The sequence below is a fragment of the Emys orbicularis genome (assembly GCF_028017835.1).
Source record: "Emys orbicularis isolate rEmyOrb1 chromosome 12 unlocalized genomic scaffold, rEmyOrb1.hap1 SUPER_12_unloc_1, whole genome shotgun sequence".
In the NCBI taxonomy this organism is placed as follows: domain Eukaryota; kingdom Metazoa; phylum Chordata; order Testudines; family Emydidae; genus Emys; species Emys orbicularis.
In genome coordinates this window covers 139,580-160,395 of record NW_027045136.1, presented here as the reverse complement: position 1 = coordinate 160,395, position 20,816 = coordinate 139,580, and the positions used below count along the sequence as shown (strand labels likewise).

The following is a 20,816-nucleotide window of genomic DNA, read 5'->3' as shown; positions in this document are numbered from 1 at the left end:
CCATCCTCCTCTTCTATGTCCCGTTCCCTCCTTCCTCCTCTCCTCCCTGCTTCGTTCCCTCCATCCTCCTCTTCTCTGTCCCGTTCCCTCCTTCCTCCTCTCCTCCCTGCTTCATTCCCTCCTTCCTCCTCTTCTATGTCCCGTTCCCTCCTTCCTCCTCTCCTCCCTGCTTCATTCCCTCCATCCTCCTCTTCTCTGTCCCGTTCCCTCCTTCCTCCTCTCCTCCCTGCTTCGTTCCCTCCTTCCTCCTCTTCTATGTCTCGTTCCCTCCTTCCTCCTCTCCTCCCTGCTTCGTTCCCTGCTTCCTCCTCTTCTCTGTCCCGTTCCCTCCTTCCTCCTCTCCTCCCTGCTTCGTTCCCTCCATCCTCCTCTTCTATGTCCCGTTCCCTCCTTCCTCCTCTCCTCCCTGCTTCGTTCCCTCCATCCTCCTCTTCTCTGTCCCATTCCCTCCTTCCTCCTCTCCTCCCTCCTTCGTTCCCTCCTTCCTCCTCTCCTCCCTGCTTCATTCCCTCCATCCTCCTCTTCTCTGTCCCGTTCCCTCCTTCCTCCTCTTCTCTGTCCCGTTCCCTCCTTCCTCCTCTCCTCCCTGCTTCATTCCCTCCTTCCTCCTCTTCTCTGTCCCGTTCCCTCCTTCCTCCTCTCCTCCCTGCTTCATTCCCTCCATCCTCCTCTTCTCTGTCCCGTTCCCTCCTTCCTCCTCTCCTCCCTGCTTCATTCCCTCCATCCTCCTCTTCTCTGTCCCGTTCCCTCCTTCCTCCTCTCCTCCCTGCTTCGTTCCCTCCATCCTCCTCTTCTCTGTCCCGTTCCCTCCTTCCTCCTCTCCTCCCTGCTTCGTTCCCTCCATCCTCCTCTTCTCTGTCCCGCTCCCTCCTTCCTCCTCTCCTCCCTGCTTCGTTCCCTCCATCCTCCTCTTCTCTGTCCCGCTCCCTCCTTCCTCCTCTCCTCCCTGCTTCGTTCCCTCCATCCTCCTCTTCTCTGTCCCGTTCCCTCCTTCCTCCTCTCCTCCCTGCTTCGTTCCCTCCATCCTCCTCTTCTCTGTCCCGTTTCCTCCTTCCTCCTCTCCTCCCTGCTTCATTCCCTTCTTCCTCCTCTTCTCATTCCCTCCTTCCTTCTCCATTTCCTTCGTTCTCTCCTTCCCTGTCTGTTGCGTCCCCTCCCTCCGTCCCTCTTTCTGTCTCATTCCTTGCATCCGTCCGTCTGGCTTCTGCCTCCAACCCTCTTTTCCAGCCTCTCGCTCTTCCCAGGTCGCTCCCTCCATCTTTCCCTTTCCCTCCGTCCAGCCCCTGTTTTCTTCCCTCCATCTCTCTCCCCTCCCCCACCCCGCTCCCTTTGTGTCGCTGATAAGAAATACAAGGCCCAGGCTAATTACCCGCCTGCCGCTGGCTCCTTAATGAGGTGATTTGCATCCACAAGACTCCCCTCCCCTCCCCTCCCCTCCCCTCCCGTCGCCCCACAGCGGAGCAATGAAAGACAGAGTGAGATGGGGGGGGAGGAGGATGGGGGGGGCAAGGGGGTTGAATGATGGCAGATAGAGGGGGCTGCGGCAAGGGACGGGTAGGATTGAATATCTGCCTATGGCCTCCCCTCCCCTCCGCATCCGTCCATCCTCATCCACCCTCCTGTCCGTCCCTCCATCCCCTGCACCCATCCACCCACCCACCCTCCTATCCATCCATCCATCCACCCACCGTCCCCACCCACCCCCTGCACCCATCCACCCACCCACCCTCCTATCCATCCATCCATCCACCCACCGTCCCCACCCACCCCCTGCACCCATCCACCCTCCTATCCATCCATCCACCCACCGTCCCCACCCACCCACCCACCCTCCTATCCATCCATCCATCCATCCACCCACCCCTACACCCATCCACCCTCCTATCCATCCATCCACCCACCCACCCTCCCTCCCTCCCTCCATCCACCGTCCCCACCCACCCCCTGCACCCATCCACCCACCCACCCTCCTATCCATCCATCCATCCACCCACCGTCCCCACCCACCCCCTGCACCCATCCACCCACTCACCCTCCTATCCATCCATCCATCCACCCACCCTCCTATCCATCCATCCATCCACCCACCGTCCCCACCCACCACCTGCATCCATCCACCCACCCACCCTCCTATCCATCCATCCATCCACCCACCGTCCCCACCCACCCCCTGCACCCATCCACCCTCCTATCCACCCACCCACCCACCCTCCTATCCTTCCATCCATCCACCGTCCCCACCCACCCACCCACCCTCCTATCCTTCCATCCATCCACCCACCCCTACACCCATCCACCCTCCTATCCATCCATCCACCCACCCACCCTCCCTCCCTCCCTCCCTCCATCCACCGTCCCCACCCACCCCCTGCACCCATCCACCCTCCTATCCATCCATCCATCCACCCACCCTCCTATCCATCCATCCATCCACCCACCGTCCCCACCCATCCACCCACCCACCCTCCTATCCATCCATCCATCCACCCACCGTCCCCACCCACCCCCTGCACCCATCCACCCTCCTATCCATCCATCCACCCACCGTCCCCACCCACCCACCCACCCTCCTATCCTTCCATCCATCCACCCACCCACCCCTACACCCATCCACCCTCCTATCCATCCATCCACCCACCCACCCTCCCTCCCTCCCTCCACCGTCCCCACCCACCCCTTGCACCCATCCACCCTCCTATCCATCCACCCATCCATCCACCCACCCTCCTATCCATCCATCCATCCACCCACCGTCCCCACCCACCCCTTGCACCCATCCACCCTCCTATCCATCCATCCATCCACCCTCCTATCCATCCATCCACCCACCGTCCTCACCCACCCCCTGCACCAATCCACCCACCCTCCTATCCATCCATCCACCTGTCCCCCCCACCCCCCCCCACACCGTCTGCACCCACCCCCTGCACCCATCCACCCTCCATCCATCCATCCATCCACCCACCGTCCCCACCCACCCCCTGCACCCATCCACCCACCCTCCTATCCATCCATCCACCTGTCCCCATCCACCCCCTGCACCCATCCACCCTCCTATCCATCCATCCATCCACCCACCCACCTGTCCCCATCCACCCCCTGCACCCACCCATGCTCCTATCCATCCATCCATCCATCCACCCCCTGAACCCATCCATTCTCCTATCCATCCATCCATCCATCCACCCACCGTCCCCACCCACCCCCTGCACCCATCCACCCACCCTCCTATCCATCCATCCACCTGTCCCCATCCACCCCCTGCACCCATCCACCCTCCTATCCATCCATCCATCCACCCACCCACCTGTCCCCATCCACCCCCTGCACCCACCCATGCTCCTATCCATCCATCCATCCATCCACCCCCTGCACCCATCCATTCTCCTATCCATCCATCCATCCACCCACCCTCCCCACCCACCCACCCTCCATCCATCCATCCACCCACCATCCCTACCCACCTCCTGCACCCATCCACCCTCCTATCCATCCATCCATCCACCCACCCTCCCTCCCTCCATCCACCGTCCCCACCCACCCCCTGCACCCATCCACCCTCCTATCCATCCATCCATCCATCCACCCACCCACCCTCCTATCCATCCATCCACCCACCGTGCCCACCCTCCCCCTGCACCCATCCACCCACCCTCCTATCCATCCATCCACCTGTCCCCACCAACCCACCCCCTGCACCCATCCACCCTCCCTCCATCCATCCATCCACCCACCCTCCCTCCATCTATCCATCCATCCACCGTCCCCACCCACCCCCTGCACCCATCCACCCTCCTATCCATCCATCCATCCACCCACCCACCCACCCTCCTATCCATCCATCCACCCACTGTCCCCACCCACCCCCTGCACCCATCCACCCACCGTCCTATCCATCCATCCACCTGTCCCCACCAACCCACCCCCTGCACCCATCCACCCTCCATCCATCCATCCACCCACCCACCCTCCCTCCATCTATCCATCCATCCACCGTCCCCACCCACCCCCTGCACCCATCCACCCTCCTATCCATCCATCCATCCAACCACCCACTCTCCCTCCATCCATCCACCCACCATCCCCACCCACCCCCTGCACCCATCCACCTACCCTCCTATCCATCCATCCATCCATCTACCCACCTACCCCCTGCACCCATCCACCCACCTATCCATCCATCCATCTACCCAACCACCCACCCCCTGCACCCATCCACCCTCCTATCCATCCATCCATCCATCTACCCACCCACCCCCTGCACCCATCCATCCTCCTATCCATCCATCTACCCACCCACCCACCCCCTGCACCCATCCACCCTCCTATCCATCCATCCATCCACCCACTCACCTGTCCCCATCTACCCCCTGCACCCACCCACGCTCCTATCCATCCACCCACCTGTCCCCATCCACCCTCCTATCCATCCATCCACCTGTCGCCCCCCACTGTCCCCACCCACCCCCTGCACCCATCCACCCTCCATCAATCCATCCATCCATCCATCCATCCACCCACCATCCCCACCCACCCCCTGCACCCATCCACCTACCCTCCTATCCATCCATCCATCCATCTACCCACCCACCCCCTGCACCCATCCACCCTCCTATCCATCCATCCATCTACCCAACCACCCACCCCCTGCACGCATCCACCCTCCTATCCATCCATCCATCCATCTACCCACCCACCCCCTGCACCCATCCACCCTCCTATCCATCCATCCATCCACCCACCCCCTGCACCCACCCACCCTCCTATCGATCCATCCATCTACCCACCCACATCCTGCACCCATCCACCCTCCTATCCATCCATATACCCACCCACCCCCTGCACCCATCCATCCTCCTATCCATCCATCCATCTACCCACCCACCCACCCCCTGCACCCATCCACCCTCCTATCCATCCATCCATCCACCCACCCACCTGTCCCCATCCACCCCCTGCACCCACCCACGCTCCTATCCATCCACCCACCTGTCCCCATCCACCCTCCTATCCATCCATCCATCCACCCACCCACCTGTCCCCATCCACCCCCTGCACCCATCCATTCTCCTATCCATCCATCCACCCACCTGTCCCCATCCGCCCCCTGCACCCACCCACCCTCCTATCCATCCATCCATCCATGCATCCACCCACCATTCCCACCCACCCCCTGCACCCATCCACCCTCCTATCCATCCATCCATCCATCCATGCATCCACCTACCATTCCCACCCACCCCCTGCACCCATTCACCCTCCTATCCATCCATCCCTGCACCCATCCACCCTCCTATCCATCCATCCATCCATCCATCCAACCACTGTCCCCACCCACCCCCTGCACCCATCCACCCTCCTATCCATCCATCCACCCACCATCCCCACCCACCCCCTGCACCCATTCACCCTCCTATCCATCCATCCACCCCCTGCACCCACCCACCCTCCTATCCATCCATCCCTCCATCCATCCACGCACCCACAGTCCCCACCCTCCCTCCCTCCCTCCATCCACCGTCCCTACCCACCCCCTGCACCCATCCACCCTCCTATCCATCCATCCATCCACCCCCTGCACCCATCCATCCTCCTATCCATCCATCCATCCATCCATCCACCCACCTCTCTCTATCCACCCCCTGCACCCATCCACCCTCCTATTCATCCATCCATGCACCCCCTGCACCCACCCACCCTCCTATCGATCCACCCACCTGTCCCCATCCACCCCCGCATCCACCCACCCTCCTATCCATCCATCCACCCACCTGTCCCCATCCACCCCCTGCACCCACCCACCTATCCAGACACCCACCTGTCCCCATCCACCCACCCATCCATCCATCCTCATATACCCCCTCTATCCATCCATCCATCCACCCACCCACCTGTCCCCATCCACCCATCCATCCATCTTTGTCCATCCACCCCCTGCACCTACGCATCCATCCATCCATCCCCATACACCCCCTCCATCCATCCATCCCCTTACTTATCTATCTATCTATCTATCAAGGAGGTGGAGGTGCATTTTGCAGCTCTTGGGCCCGGTTTCCCCTGAGCCAACTGGTCTCAGGGCTCTCATGCCCTGGCGATTCTGTCTCTCAGCGCGAGCCCACCAAGTGCCCCCAGTGGTTCTCAGCCCCTCCCCTGTGTCCTGCCCCCCGCCAGTGGCTCCCAGCCTGTGTCCAGCTCCATTTGCAATGGAAATTCCTCCTCCAGCCTGGGTGACTCTTATTTGCAATTTAAACAACCTCCCCCCTCCCCGCCAGTCCCTCCCCAACTGGTACCCCAATCCTCTAGCCAGTGCCCCATTGAGGGGACAGGCCCCATGTCCCATTCTCCGCGCCCCCCCACCCCCAACCAGCCAGTCCCCAGCACTGGGGCTGGATAGGAGCCGGTGCCCCCTACAGGGGATGGGTGGAGCGGAGTCCTGGGGCCCTGGTAGCCGGTGTGGGGGGATGCAGTAGTAGCCACTGCCCCTAGGGGCTCTGCTCACCCTTCCTCATTCCATGCGGATAATGGTCCCAGCCGGAGCCAGGTCATGGCTGAGTGGATGGGGAAGGGGACGGGGGTAGGGGTAGGGGGCTCCCAAGCACTCCATTTTTCTCACCCTCCCTCTCTCACTCTGTTCTTCCCCCCTCCCCCCGCAGGGTCTCGGCTCCTGCGCTGAGATGACCCCTCCACGCGCCTCCTGCCTCCACCGCCATGGACGCTCCCTCTAACTCTGCCTCCTCCTCCTCCTCCTCTGCCCCCCCGGCCGACGGGCAGGATGCCAGGGCTGCGGGCTGGCCACCTCAGGACCCCTCCGCCCCTCCAGCCACCAAAGAACCCTCCCTGCCGGACCCCCCCTCCGCCTCCCCTTCCCCTGCTGAGACCATGAGGCCCAGCCCCGTCCCCCAGCCGGAACCAGGTCCCGCCAATCTCCCAGCGGCCATCTTGTCCGCCCCACAACTCCAGGCAGGCTTCGGCCTAGTAGCACCAAGCCCGTCCCTCCTCCATCCCTCTGCCCCCAGGGAAGATGCCAAGGAGGAGGAGGAAGAAGGCAATGATGATGATGAAGAGGATGCGGAAGATGGTGGCAGCACAGCCCATCTGCTCTTCTTCCCTGATGGCTCAGCCTATCTCCTCAGCGGCGGCCATGTTCTCTTACCAAAGGGCTACCCTGGCGCCACGGCAACCCTGCCGGTGTCCACCCTCCACGTCCAAGATGGCGGCCCCAACCAAGGCTTTACGTCTACTGACCAAATGTCCCAGAATACCTCAGCGCCGGGCGAGCAGCCCCCATCCGGCGCCTTCCGCAGCTACCGACTAGCCAGGGCCTCTGCTCCCACCACCTCTGCCAAAAACTCTCCCACCGAACCCAAAGATGCCGTCACCGACGGGGAGGGGGAAGCCAAAGTTGGCCAAGAGGAAGAACCATCATGGCCACCGTGGCTGTGCTTGGCCTGCCGTCTCTCCTTCCGACAGAGCCGCTCCTTGGCATCCCACGCCCTCTCAGCCCATGGGGTGCGGCTCAGCCCCGGGGAGCGCCGGGCCCTGTCCCAAGGAGTCCCCGCCATGCTCCAGGGCACTGCCCTCAGCTTCCTAGAACCAAATAACCCCACCAGCGGGGTGGACCTCAGCGCCGGAATGTGTAGTGGATGGGTGAATGTAATGAAGGAGGAGGAGGAGGAGGAGAGAAGCCCCCAAGAAGGACGCAAGCCACCCAATGCCAAAGATTCAAGGGCCGGCGGCGTGGACTGGGCCAACGAGGGAGAGGAGGAGGAGCAACAGGAGGAGAAGGCTGAAGGCAGGAAGGAAGAAGAGGATGGGCTGAGGCTTCTGCCGGACCAAAGCTCACACGGCCAAAGCCCACCCAGAGGCACCAACGTCCCGGATGACCCACCGCCAGGGAAGGCCAACACCGAGCTCAATGAGTCCAACAGTGAGTCCAATGTTGGGTTGGCCAACAGCGGGGTCAACCCCAACACTGGAGGGGTCCCTCTTGGCTTTGGGGATGATTACACGGCCATGGCCTATCCTGGGCTCAGTCTCTCTGGCCACATGTCTCTGCTGCATTCCCGCAACTCCTGCAAAACCCTCAAGTGCCCCAAATGCAACTGGCACTACAAGTACCAGCAGACCCTGGATGTCCACATGAAGGAGAAGCATCCTGAGAGCAACAGCCACTGCGCCTACTGCAGTGCCGGAGGCCCCCACCCGCGCCTGGCCCGGGGTGAGAGCTACAACTGTGGCTATAAGCCGTACCGCTGTGAGGCTTGCAACTACTCCACCACCACCAAGGGGAACCTCAGCATCCACATGCAGTCGGACAAGCATCTAGCCAACCTTCAGGGTTTCCAGGCCAACACGAGCGGCGGGGCCCAGCCAGTGCCCCCAGCCACCCCCACAGCCCCGACCCCGGTGGCCCCTGAGGAGAAAGAGACCAAAAGCAAGACATCCTGGCAGTGCAAAGTCTGCAGCTATGAGACCGGCATCTCCCGCAACCTTCGCATCCACATGACATCGGAAAAGCACATGCAGAATGTGCTTCTCCTCCACCAAGGGCTGCCATTGGCCTTGCCCGGGCTCCTGGGACAGCCGGGGGGCAGCAGTGGGGGGAAACAGCAGCCACAGACCGAGCTCTTCCAGTTCTATGGGGTGCAGGCTCTGGGTCACCACCACGGCCACCACCATGCAGGAGCCACCGGCGCCATCCCGGGACTGCGGGTGGAGAAGCCCATGGAACCAGCACAGCTGCTGCTCAATGGCTTCCACCCACTGGGTCCCGCTGGGAGGAAGGGGGCGGTTTCAGCACCAGGTAAGGGGCTGCGGCCCTTTGCCTCACACCATGTCTTCACATCTTCCACTGCCACCACCATCACCGCCAGTGACCTTCTGCCCACACTGTGCCCCCCATTCCCCACAGTAGTTAATTTTGGGTGAGTTGGCCAACAGTGGGGTCAATGTTGGGTTGGCCAACAACTGAGTCGACATTGGGTTGGCCAAAAATGGGGTCCAACTTCAGGATGGCCATCAATAGGGGGATCCCTGTTCACATGCTCCCATGTCTCTCCTTCCTCCCCATGTCTCCCCATGTCCACCCCACCAGTGAGCTCCATGCCCCCTTCCCAACCCTACTCCCACCTCTGAGAGCCCCACCCCCTCCCTCCTGCTCCATTCCACCATTCCCCTTCCTCCTTCCATGGGGAAGGACACTGATAACCTGGAGGGGGCTGGAAAGGCTGGGATCCCCCAAGAGAGTTTGTGGGGGCAGTAGGGAAAATGTCTTTTCAGGTCAATATTAACAGATTTCATCCATTCTCTTCTGTCTATCTTTTCTACATTTCACTCTCTCTTTCTTTTCATTCCTTCCTTCCTTCCACTTTCATTTTTTATTCATTCCTGTTTTTACTTTTGTTCTTTCCTTTTCTCTCTCATTCATTCATTGTTTCTTACCCATTCTCTTTCTTATACATTCATTTGTTCTTTCATTCCTCCTTTCTTGCTCACACACATTCATTCTTTCTCTCTTTCCTCTCTATTCATTCTTTCAATTGTTTCCCCTTTCTGGCTGTCTTTCTTGCTCATTTCTTCCTGTTTCATTTGTTCATTCTTTTTGTCTTCCCTCTCCCTCATTTGTTCATTCTTTCCTTCTCTCTTTTATTCATTCTCTTGTTCATTTTCTTTCAATTTCTTATTCATTCTTTATTCCTTTCTTTCGCATTCATTCTTCCCTTTCCTATCATTATTTCTTCCTTTTACTCGTTCCTTTGCCTCTCATTCATTCTTCCTTTTCCTCTTTCTCTTTTCCCTTGTCTTGTTCTCTCTCTGCCCCACCGCCAGTGGCTCCGGTGCCGCTTTCCCCATCCCCATGTCCTCCGCCCCCACTGGCCCCTGCCTCCCCGCCACTGGCTGCGCTGGTGGCATCGGAGCGGCTCTTCGGCTGCCTGGTGTGCCAGCGCTTCGGCACGGACAGTGTGGAGGAGCTACTTCGCCACTCCACCGCTCCGCGCCGGCTGCCCGAGGCTGAGTGGAAGGAGGTGGCGGGGGATCTCCACCGCTGCCGGCTCTGCGCCTACGGCACCCAGCTCAAGGCCAACTTCCAGCTGCACCTCAAGACCGACAAGCACGCCCACAAGTACCAGCTGGCCGCCCACCTGCGCGAGGGGGGCGGGGCCTTGCCCACCGCCACCCCCGCAGGGGCTGAGCTGCAGCCTGGCCCCGCCCCCGCCCCGCCCCCCCTCCACCTGCGCTGCAATCTCTGCGACTACGAGACCAACAGCAAGGAGAAGATGCGGCTGCACGTGCGGGGGGCAGGGCACGAGGAGGGCGAGCGAAGCTACAAGGTGAGGGGGCGGGGCTATGGGGAAGGGTGGGGCTTCAAGGTAAGGATGAGGCAGGCCTGTGGGAGGGGGCGGGGCTAGAGGGGATGGGAGGGGACAAGAGGAGGGCAAGCCAAGATACAAGGTGAGCAGAGGAGGGCGGGGCTACAGCAGAAGGGGTGGGGCATGAGGTGTGTGACTGGCCTATGAGAGGGCGCAGCTGCCATGCATTGCAGGCGGGGAATGAAAGGTGAGGGCGTGGCAACCAGGCATGGGGGTGAGGCAACCAACAGAGGGGGGACCCATCGGTTCGGGGGGGGGGAGGGAAGCCAGGAGGGGAGTGCTGGGGGGAGGGATATACACTGGGGGGGGCAGGGTTGGGGAGGGGCTCCCCCCAACACCTCTGATCTCTCTCTCCCCACCCCAGTTCCTGCTGGAGTTGGAGGCGTCGGCACTGGGTCCCGACCCCCCCCACTTCCACTGCCTGCTCTGCAACACCACCGCTCCTTCCTGCCTCGCCATGTTGTGCCACCTGCGGGCCCCCCGGCACCGTGACGCCCACGGCCAGCACCGCCTCCACCTGCTGCAGGGCGGGCGACCCACAGACGAGGGCACCATGGCCCTGGAGAGATGCATCCGCCTGGCCGAGCCCGTGCCACGGAGCACCGGTACCCAGGGGCTATGGGTCAGGAGTGAGCTGGGAAAGGGGGGAGCCCAGGGCTGGCAGCGCATGGGGCTGTGGGTCGGGAGTGAGGAATGTCGTCACGGCCGCTGTTCCCCACCCCCCTTGGTGTTTAATTCTCATGCCGCCCTGGGACACATTCAAGCGCGAAGCGGCTGCGGAGAAACTCTCCCCTCCTAATGGATTATGACAGACACCGGGACTCGTTGCCTAGCAACCAGCAGGGAGAACGAAGGAACAGGAAAAAAATGAGCCAGAGAAAGAGAGAAATTATCTCTGTGTAACTGACAGCCCCTGCGAGGTTCCCAGAATCTGCCCCCCCTTCCCGCCCCCCTGAACCTGGGGGGTTGCAGTTTGGGAGTGAAGGGCATTGGTAGAGCTGGTCTGGGGGGGAGCCCAGGGCTGGGCTAGCAGGGGGTTGCGGGTCGGGAGTGAGGGGCACCGGTAGGGCTGAGGGGGAGCCCAGGGCTGGGCTAGCAGGGGTTGCGGGTCGGGAATGAGGGGCACCGGTAGGGCTGTGGGGGAGCCCAGGGCTGGGCTAGCAGGGGCTGCGGGTCGGGAGTGAGGGGCACCGGCAGGGCTGGGGGGGAGCTCAGGGCTGGGCTAGCAGGGGGTTGCGGGTCGGGAGTGAGGGGCACCGGCAGGGCTGGGGGGGAACCCAGGGCTGGGCTAGCAGGGGGCTGCGGGTCGGGAGTGAGGGGCACCGGCAGGGTTGGGCTGGTTGGGAGTGAGGGGCACAGGCAGGGCTGGGGGGGAGCCCAGGGCTGGGCTAGCAGGGGGTTGCGGGTCGGGAGTGAGGGGCACCGGCAGGGCTGGGGGGGAGCCCAGGGCTGGGCTAGCAGGGGGTTGCGGGTCGGGAGTGAGGGGCACCGGTAGGGCTGGGGGGAGCCCAGGGCTGGGCTAGCAGGGGTTGCGGGTCGGGAGTGAGGGGCACCGGCAGGGCTGGGGGGGAGCCCAGGGCTGGGCTAGCAGGGGGCTGCGGGTTGGGAGTGAGGGGCACAGGCAGGGCTGGGGGGGAGTGAGGGGCTGGGCTAGCAGGGGGTTTTGGGTCGGGAGTGAGGGGCACCGGCAGGGCTGGGCTGGTCGGGAGTGAGGGGCACCGGGCAGGGCTGGGGGGGAGCCCAGGGCTGGGCTAGCAGGGGGTTGCGGGTCGGGAATGAGGGGCACTAGCATGGCTGGGAGGGAGCCCAGGGCTGGGCTAGCAGGGGGCTGCGGGTCGGGAGTGAGGGGCACCGGTAGGGCTGTGGGGGAGCCCAGGGCTGGGCTAGCAGGGGCTGCGGGTTGGGAGTGAGGGGCACCGGACAGGGCTGGGCTGGTCGGGAGTGAGGGGCACCGGGCAGGGCTGGGGGGGAGCCCAGGGCTGGGCTAGCAGGGGGCTGCGGGTCGGGAGTGAGGGGCACCGGCAGGGCTGGGGGGGGCAGGGCAGGGCTGGCAGGGGGCTGCGGGTTGGGAGTGAGGGGCACCGGCAGGGCTGAGGGGGAGCCCAGGGCTGGGCTAGCAGGGGGTTGCGGGTCGGGAATGAGGGGCACCGGCAGGGCTGGAGGGGAGCCCAGGGCTGGGCTAGCAGGGGTTGTGGGTTGGGAGTGAGGGGCACAGGCAGGGCTGGGCTGGTCGGGAGTGAGGGGCACCGGCAGGGCTGGGGGGGAGCCCAGGGCTGGGCTAGCAGGGGCTGCGGGTTGGGAGTGAGGGGCACCGGCAGGGCTGGGCTGGTCGGGAGTGAGGGGCACCGGCAGGGCTGGGGGGGAGCCCAGGGCTGGGCTAGCAGGGGGCTGCGGGTCGGGAGTGAGGGGCACCGGCAGGGCTGGGTTGGTCGGGAGTGAGGGGCACCGGGCAGGGCTTGGGGGGCAGGGCTGGGCTAGCAGGGGCTGCGGGTCGGGAGTGAGGGGCACCGGCAGCGCTGGGGGGGAGCCCGGGGCTGGGCTAGCAGGGGCTGCGGGTTGGGAGTGAGTTGCACCATCTGGTTCTGGGGCCAGTCTAACAAAGCTGATGCAGGGATGCGGGGAACGAAGCGGGGGGGGGGGGAGCGTTTCATCAATCACATCATGCCCCCGCCCCCACCCCACTGCTCCCAGTCCCCTAATCCATCCCGTCTGCCCCCCCACCAGGGAAGGAATCAGCCTCTGAGCCCAGGACCCCCGAGAAAGAGACTCTGAACAAAGCCCCGCCCCCAGGTGAGTGGCCCCTCCCCCTCGCAGGACACCTGGGTTCCTGCACCCCCATGTGAGATTCCAGCTTTGCCCTCCCTGCTTGACTCTCCTGGAGCTGGGCGGCCTAGGCCGGGTGGGGGGGGCCCCTGACCCCACACGTGCTCCGCCCTCTCCCCCAAGCCTGGGCCCAACCCGGAGGGAGCTTGGCTTGGCGGGTGCCGGGGGAGAGGGGCAGGGCCTAGGGCAGAAGGGGGGGGGCAGGTTGGGCGGGAGGGGAGGGGAAGCAGAGCAAGTCGCTAACACCACCCCCCACACACTGCAGGACTGGACGAGACCGAGACGAAGAGCCGAGCAGCCGGGGAAACCCAGACCACGGTGAGCACCCCAAGTGGGAGGGGGCAACTCCCCGTCCCGGACACCTGGGTCCAATCCTGGTCCCTCCACCACGCCCCAAGGCCTGACAGCTGCAGGGCTGCTGTCCTAGATGCCCGAGTCTCTTTCCCCCATCCCGGACTCCTGGGTCCGCTTTTGCCCATCCCTGTCTCTCCCTGGCCCACCCCCTGGGACCAGGAGCTGCAGGACAGCTGTCCCGGATTCTGGATCCCTTTCCCCCATCCCGGATGCCTGGGTCCTTTTCCCCTGTCCCAAACGCCTGGGCCCCTCCCATATGATCTGACAACCCCTCTCTCCGCCGCCCCCCACCCAGGTGTTCTGCTGCCCGTACTGCAGCTACGTGAGCCGGGCGCCGGCGGGGGTGCGCAGCCACGCCGTGTCCCAGCATGCCCTGCAGCCGACCTACCGCTGCCCGCTGTGCCAGGAGGAGCAGCTGGTGGGCAGAGGCAGCCTGCGCGTCCACCTCAGTCACATCCACAACGTGGTGCCTGAATGCGTGGAGAAGCTGCTGCTTGTGGTGAGCGCCCCTAGTGCCGGGCTGGGACCCCCCACAGCACAGCGCCCCTAGTGCCGGGCTGGGACCCCCCACAGCACAGCGCCCCCTAGTGCCGGGCTGGGACCCCCCAGAGCACAGCGCCCCCTAGTGCCGGGCTGGGACCCCCCCACGGCACAGCGCCCCCTAGTGCCGGGCTGGGACCCCCCACGGCACAGCGCCCCCTAGTGCCGGGCTGGGACCCTCCACGGCACAGCGCCCCCTAGTGCCGGGCTGGGACCCCCCACGGCACAGCGCCCCCTAGTGCCGGGCTGGGACCCCCGGCACAGCGCCCCTAGTGCCGGGCTGGGACCCCAGAGCACAGCGCCCCCTAGTGCCGGGCTGGGACCCCCCACGGCACAGCGCCCCCTAGTGCCGGGCTGGGACCCCCACGGCACAGCGCCCCCTAGTGCCGGGCTGGGACCCCCCCCCCACAGCACAGCGCCCCCTAGTGCCGGGCTGGGACCCCCCCCCCCACGGCACAGCGCCCCCTAGTGCCGGGCTGGGACCTCCCCCACGGCACAGCGCCCCCTAGTGCTGGGCTGGCACCCCCCCCAGAGCACAGCGCCCCCTAGTGCCGGGCTGGGACCCCTCCCACAGCACAGCGCCCCCTAGTGCCGGGCTGGGACCTCCCCTGGCACAGCGCCCCCTAGTGCCGGGCTGGGATCCCCCACGGCACAGCGCCCCCTAGTGCCAGGCTGGGACCCCCCCACGGCACAGCGCCGCCTAGTGCCGGGCTGGGACCCCCCCCACGGCACAGTGCCCCCTAGTGCCGGGCTGGGACCCCAGAGCACAGCGCCCCCCAGTGCCAGGCTGGGAGATGGGGTCCAGGCCTGGTATAACTTTGCACTCATTGAATTCTCCTGTTTCATTCTCTCCCCAGGCCACCACTGTGGAGATGAACTTTGCCACCAAAGTCCTACCCAGCCCCAGTCCTGCCCCTGAGCCCCCAGAGGCAGGAGCAGCCCCCAACCCTGAGTGCGGGGGGGAGTGTGAATTGGCACCCACAGGTGAGCGACCCTTGGGCCGGGTGGGGAGATGGGGCAGTGTGGGGCCCCCCTGGCACAGCACCCCCTGGGGTCGGGCGGGGAGACGGGGCAGGGGACCCCCTGGCACAGCGCCCCCTGGGGCCGGGCGGGGAGATGGGGCAGTGTGGGGCCCCCCTGGCATAGCGCACCCTGGGGCCGGGTAGGGAGATGGGGCAGTGTGGGGACCCCCTGGCACAGCTTCCCCTGGGGCCGGGCAGGGAGACGGGGCAGGGGACCCCCTGGCACAGCGCCCCCTGGGGCCGGGCGGGGAGACGGGGCAGTGTGGGGCCCCCTTGGCACAGCGCACCCTGGGGCCGGGTGGGGAGATGGGGCAGTGTAGAGACCCCCTGGCACAGCACCCTCTGGGGTCGGGCGGGGAGACGGGGCAGGGGACCCCCTGGCAAAGCGCCCCCTGGGGCCGGGCGGGGAGATGGGGCAGTGTGGGGCCCCCCTGGCACAGCGCACCCTGGGGCCGGGTAGGGAGATGGGGCAGTGTGGGGACCCCCTGGCACAGCGCCCCCTGGGGCCGGGCGGGGAGACAGGGCATGGCTGGGACCTGTCCTGGGGCTGGGCGGGGAGACGGAGGATGGCCAGGGATTGCGGAGGGAATTGGGGATGGGGGAGGGTCAGGGCCGGCTCCAGGCACCAGGCAACCAAGCACATGCTTGGGGCGGCACCTGGTAAGGGGCGGCGTGGCACTCGGCGGGGGGGGGGCTTTCGGCAGCGCAGCGCTCCGCGGGGTGTGTTTGGCGGTGCTCCATGGGGGGGGCTTTCGGCAGCGCGGCGCTCCGCGGGGTGTGTTTGGCGGCGCGGTGCTCCGCGAGGGGCGGGGGGTGTTCGGCGGCGCAGCGCTCGGCAGGGGGTGTTCGGCGGCGCTCTGCGTGGGGCAGAGGCTGTTCGGCGGCGCGGCGCTCGGCGGGGGGGGTTTCGGCGGGGTGGCGCTGGGGGCGGGGTGTTACGGCGGGCCGGCGCTTTTTTTTGCTGCTTGGGGCGGCAAAAAAGGTAGAGCCGGCCCTGGGGAGAGTTCACCCCTGGGGGGCTGGAGTTGGGGTTATTGGACCCTCCGTTATTGATTCCCCCCCACCTTTCTCTCGCTCCCCCTGCAGCGCCCCCTGCTGGAGATGCTGCCACCTCAGCCCCACTCCCCCCTGCCCCCTCACCCCCCCCACCCCACCCGGCCTCCCCCCCAGCTCCGAAGGCCGAGGACCCGGAGGAGGAAGCCGCTGTCCAGCTTCCGGCCCCCTCTGAAGAGCAGCAGCGCCCCCCCGAGACCTCACCGGCCCTGCAGGACCCGCGGCACCCCCTGTCCTACCGGAAAGCCACCAACTTCGCCCTGGACAAGTTCTTGGATCCGTCGCGGCCCTACAAGTGCACGGTGTGCAAAGAGTCCTTCACCCAGAAGAACATCCTGCTGGTCCACTACAACTCTGTCTCCCACCTCCACAAGATGAAGAAGGCTTCATCCGACCCCACCGCCCCATCCCGGGGCGACTCGGGGGCCCCCGGTGCCCCCCAACCCTCCTCCGACAAGCCCTACAAATGCACCACGTGCCGGGTGTCCTACAACCAGAGCTCCACCCTCGAGATCCACATGCGCTCGGTGCTCCACCAGACCCGCTCCCGGGTGGCCAAGGCGGAGGCCGCCAGCAAAGGAGAGGCGCCGGAGGCAGGGGAGGTGGGGGAGGCAGCCCCGGTGCCCCCCACCGAAGCCGAACCCCCCAAGATCCTGGAGGTGCCGACGGCGCTGCCCTTCCCAGCACCGCTCTTCTCCCCGCCGCTGCTGCCGCCGTTCCCAGTTGTGCCGGAATCGCTCCTCAAGCTGCAACAGCAGCAGCTCCTCCTGCCCTTCTACCTGCACGACCTCAAGGGAGCGCCCAAGCTCGCTCTGGCAGCGCCGGCCCTGGCCCTGCCGGCCCCGTCCGCCCCGCTGATCCTGGCTCCGCCCAAGGAGCCGCCCCCTCCACCGCCACCCCCGCCACCTGCCCCAGCCAAACCGGAGACGGAGGAGGACGCTGGCGGAGAGGAAGCCAACGTGGCCTCCCACCCGGCGGCCAAGGCTCTGCTGGAGAACTTCGGCTTTGAGCTGGTGATCCAGTACAACGAGGGCAAGCAGGGGGTGGGGGGCGCGGCTCCCCCTCCGGTGGCCCCGCTGCCCCGCCCCCCAGCCGAGAAGCTGCGGTGCGGCACGTGCGGGAAGGTCTTCTCCAACATGCTCATCCTGAAGACGCACGAGGAACATGTTCACCGGCGCTTCCTGCCCTTCGAGGCCCTCAGCCGCTATGCCGCCCAGTTTCGGAAGACCTACGACAGCATGTACCCGCCGACCGAGGGCACTGCCCCCACGGAGACACCCCTGGTGCCCCCGGGCATCACCCCTCTCTGCCCTCCCTTCCTGATGCAGCCAGTGCCGGTGGTGGTGCCCCCGGCACTGCCCGAAGCTGAAGGGCGGTGGGTCCGGGGTGAGGAAGAGGAAGCAGGGACAGACCCATCCCGGGACGGTCAGTCGAGCCGGCGGTTCTCCCGCACCAAATTCACCGAGTTCCAATCGCAGGCTCTCCAGTCCTTCTTTGAAGCCAGCGCCTACCCCAAGGATGGCGAGGTGGAGCGTCTCTCCGTCCTCCTGGGCTTGGCCAACCGGGTCATCGTGGTGTGGTTCCAGAATGCCCGGCAGAAGGCCCGGAAGAATGGCGCCGAGGCTGGGGGTGCCGGAGGGGGCACCGTCACCAGCCAACCCAGCTGTAAGAAATGCCAAGCCGCCTTCTGGTGCATCTTCGACCTGGTGCGGCATCTCAAGAAATGCTATGACGACCGGCCCTCAGCGGAAGGCAATGAGGAGGAGGAGGAAGAAGGAGAGGAAGAGCCGGAGGAAGAGGAGCCGGAGGAAGAGCCTGAGCCACCAGCTGAGGAAGAGGAGGAGGAAGAGGAGGAAGAGGCACCAAGGGGCGATGGAGACCCCAAGGAAGATCAGCCAGTGAGTGATGGAGCCATGGAGCCCCTGGAGAGCAACGCCCCCACATTCTCCTCCGATCCACCAGGAGTCCATGGCTCAGCACTCCTGGCCCCTCATGACCCGCTGCCGGAGCTGCCCCACAGCCAGGGGGCGCCCATGAAGAGGAAGCACGAGGACGGGAGCCAGTCGCCGGGCGGCGGGAGCGGCGGCGAAGGGGAACCTCCGCGAGACAAGCGTCTCCGCACCACCATCCTCCCGGAGCAGCTGGACATCCTCTACCGCTGGTACGTGCAGGACTCAAACCCCACCCGCAAGATGCTGGACTGTATCTCGGAGGAGGTGGGGCTCAAGAAACGGGTGGTGCAGGTGTGGTTCCAAAACACCCGCGCCAGGGAACGCAAGGGGCAATTCCGGTGCAGCGCCAGCACCGGGATCCCCCCCATCAAGACCTCCCCATCCTCTTCCTTGGCCAAGTTGAGTCCTGGTGGCGGGATGGCCAACGTCTCCGTTGGTGGGACCTCCAATGTCTCTGGCGGTGGGATGGCCAACGTCTCTGGTGGCGGGACCTCCAGTGTCTCCAGCGGCGGGATGGCCAATATCTCTGGTGGCGGGACCTCCAGTGTCTCCGGTGGCAGGATGGCCAACGTCTCTGATGGCGTCTCTGACGATGGGACAGCCACTGTCCTCTACAGCATCAACCAGGCCGAGCCAGAGCCGTCAGAGTTGAACGAAGCACGGAGCCCATCCGGCGGCGATCTGAGTGATTCTTCTTCCTCCTCTTCCTCCTCCTTGGCCGATCCGGAGTCGCCAGGCGGGCATGGGCTGGCGTCGGAGGGGGCGTCCGGGCTGGATCTGCTGGGCCAGCGCCGCTACCGGACCCAGATGTCCAGCCTGCAGCTGAAGATCATGAAGGCGTGTTACGAGGCTTACCGAACACCCACCATGCAGGAGTGCGAGGTGCTGGGTGAGGAGATCGGCCTGCCCAAAAGGGTCATCCAGGTCTGGTTCCAGAATGCCCGGGCCAAAGAGAAGAAGGCCAAGGCGGCCTTGGGCGAGGGGGGCCCTGGGGCTCCCTCCGAGGGCCCCCCTGAGCCTCGGGCTGAGTGCCCCGTCTGCCAAGTCAAGTACGACTTCTACGTCTCCTGCCGTGGCCACCTGTTCTCCCGTGGCCACCTGGCCCGGCTCAAGGAAGCCGTGCAGGCCCAGCTGCGCAGCGAGGGTCATGATGGAGCGCCAGGGCCCCCGCTCCTGCCCGTCCCCCCTGGAGCGCCCCCGGCAGCCGGTGCCGCAGGTGAGTGGCAGGGCGTGGAGAGGTGAGTGGGGTCAGTGGGGGGAGGGGAAGGGGGCTTCCCTGCCCCTGCTTCAAGTGTCCTCCCACATGCCCCCACGCCTCTACATTGCTCCTCCCTCTCCCTCCCCGGGCCCAACCACCGTCCCCCTCTCCTGTCCCCCTTCCGCATGCTCCCCACTCCCTCTCCTCTAGCGGTGCCCCCCAGCTTCGAACCTCTTCCCCTCTGCTCCCCCATTTCCCTCCCCCTTCCCAACTTCCTGCCCTCTCTGGGACCCCATCGGGTGGGGGTGGGGTTCCCGTGATTGTGCAGGGGGGTGGGGGAAGAGTGGGACTGGGGGGGAGGGGCAGGGATACTCAGCCCACCATGGTGACCTCCCCACAATGCTTTTCCCCTCCCCTTCCCCATCCTCTGAGCAGGCCCCTCCGCCGCCCCCAGCACCGGACTCCTGGGTTCCACGCCGCCAGGACGTCCCTTACCTCAGAGCCAGCTCGGCTTGGCGCCGGAGCCCGCCGGGGAGACCCAGCCGGAGCCGGGAGCCGCCGGAGTGTCGGTCGCTGGAGCCACCAGAGTGTCCGTCGCCGGAGCCGCCAGACTTCCCAGCACCGTGCCCAACCCCACCTCGCCCACCCTAAAGACCCTGAAGGGTTTGAAGCCGACGGTGCCCGCCCTCCTGGGCACCCAGTTCCTGCCCTTCTCCGTGCCAGCGGGCGCCCCAGCCTCCCTGTTCAGCGCCCCGCTGCCCGGCGGCTACTTCCAGCAGCTGTACGGCATGAAGAAGGGGCTGTTCCCCATGAATCCCGTCATACCTCAGACCCTCATCAGCCTGCTGCCCGCCCCCGAGGCCCCCGAGCCGGCCGGGGTCTCCACGGTGGACGTGGCCCACCGCTACTTGTGCCGCCAGTGCAAGGCGGCATTCGAGGGGGAGGAGGCGGCCGCGGCCCACCAGGCCGGCTTCTGTTACTACGGCCAGCCGGCGCCGGCGCCGCTGCGGGTGCCCGTCTGCACCTACCACTGCCTGGCATGCGAGGTGCTGGTAAGCGGGCGGGAGGCGCTGGGGGCCCACCTCCGCTCCAGCGCCCACCGCCGCAAGGCCAGCCCCGCCCCCGCCGCCAGCCCCGGCCCTGGCCCCGCCCTGGCCTTTGCCAAAGAGGAAGCAAAGTTACCTCACTCGGACCCCAGCCCAAAAAGCAACTCTACCTCGACCACGCTTCTAGCTTTATGAACAGCGCGGGGTGCAGCTGGAGATGGGGGGTGCCTGGACCCCCCCCCCCCCCGCCCTGGGGAACCACCTCCCGGAACCCTCCACCCTGGGTGACCCCCATCCTGGAACCCCCAATGCCAGCCCCCAAACCCCCTCACTCTGGGGAACCCCAGCCCAGGACTGCCCCGTGTCCTGAGGGACCCCCAACCTGGGACACCTACTGCCAGCTCCCAACATATCCATATACCCTCCCAACCTGCTCCTGGCTGGCTCCCCAATCC

The 20,816-nt window shown here is 65.5% G+C and overlaps 1 protein-coding gene across 1 annotated transcript; it reads left to right on the top strand.

Moving 5' to 3' along the window:
* Positions 1–6,711: 6,711 nt before the first annotated feature.
* On the top strand, positions 6,712–20,556 carry ZFHX2 (zinc finger homeobox 2). Its single transcript, XM_065422886.1, is given in 11 exon segments — positions 6,712–8,916; positions 9,921–10,334; positions 10,738–10,978; positions 13,098–13,163; positions 13,462–13,514; positions 13,846–14,049; positions 14,948–15,074; positions 16,283–18,563; positions 18,565–18,670; positions 18,751–19,333; positions 19,751–20,556. Coding segments are annotated over 11 exon segments (7,086 nt in total).
* Positions 20,557–20,816: the final 260 nt, after the last annotated feature.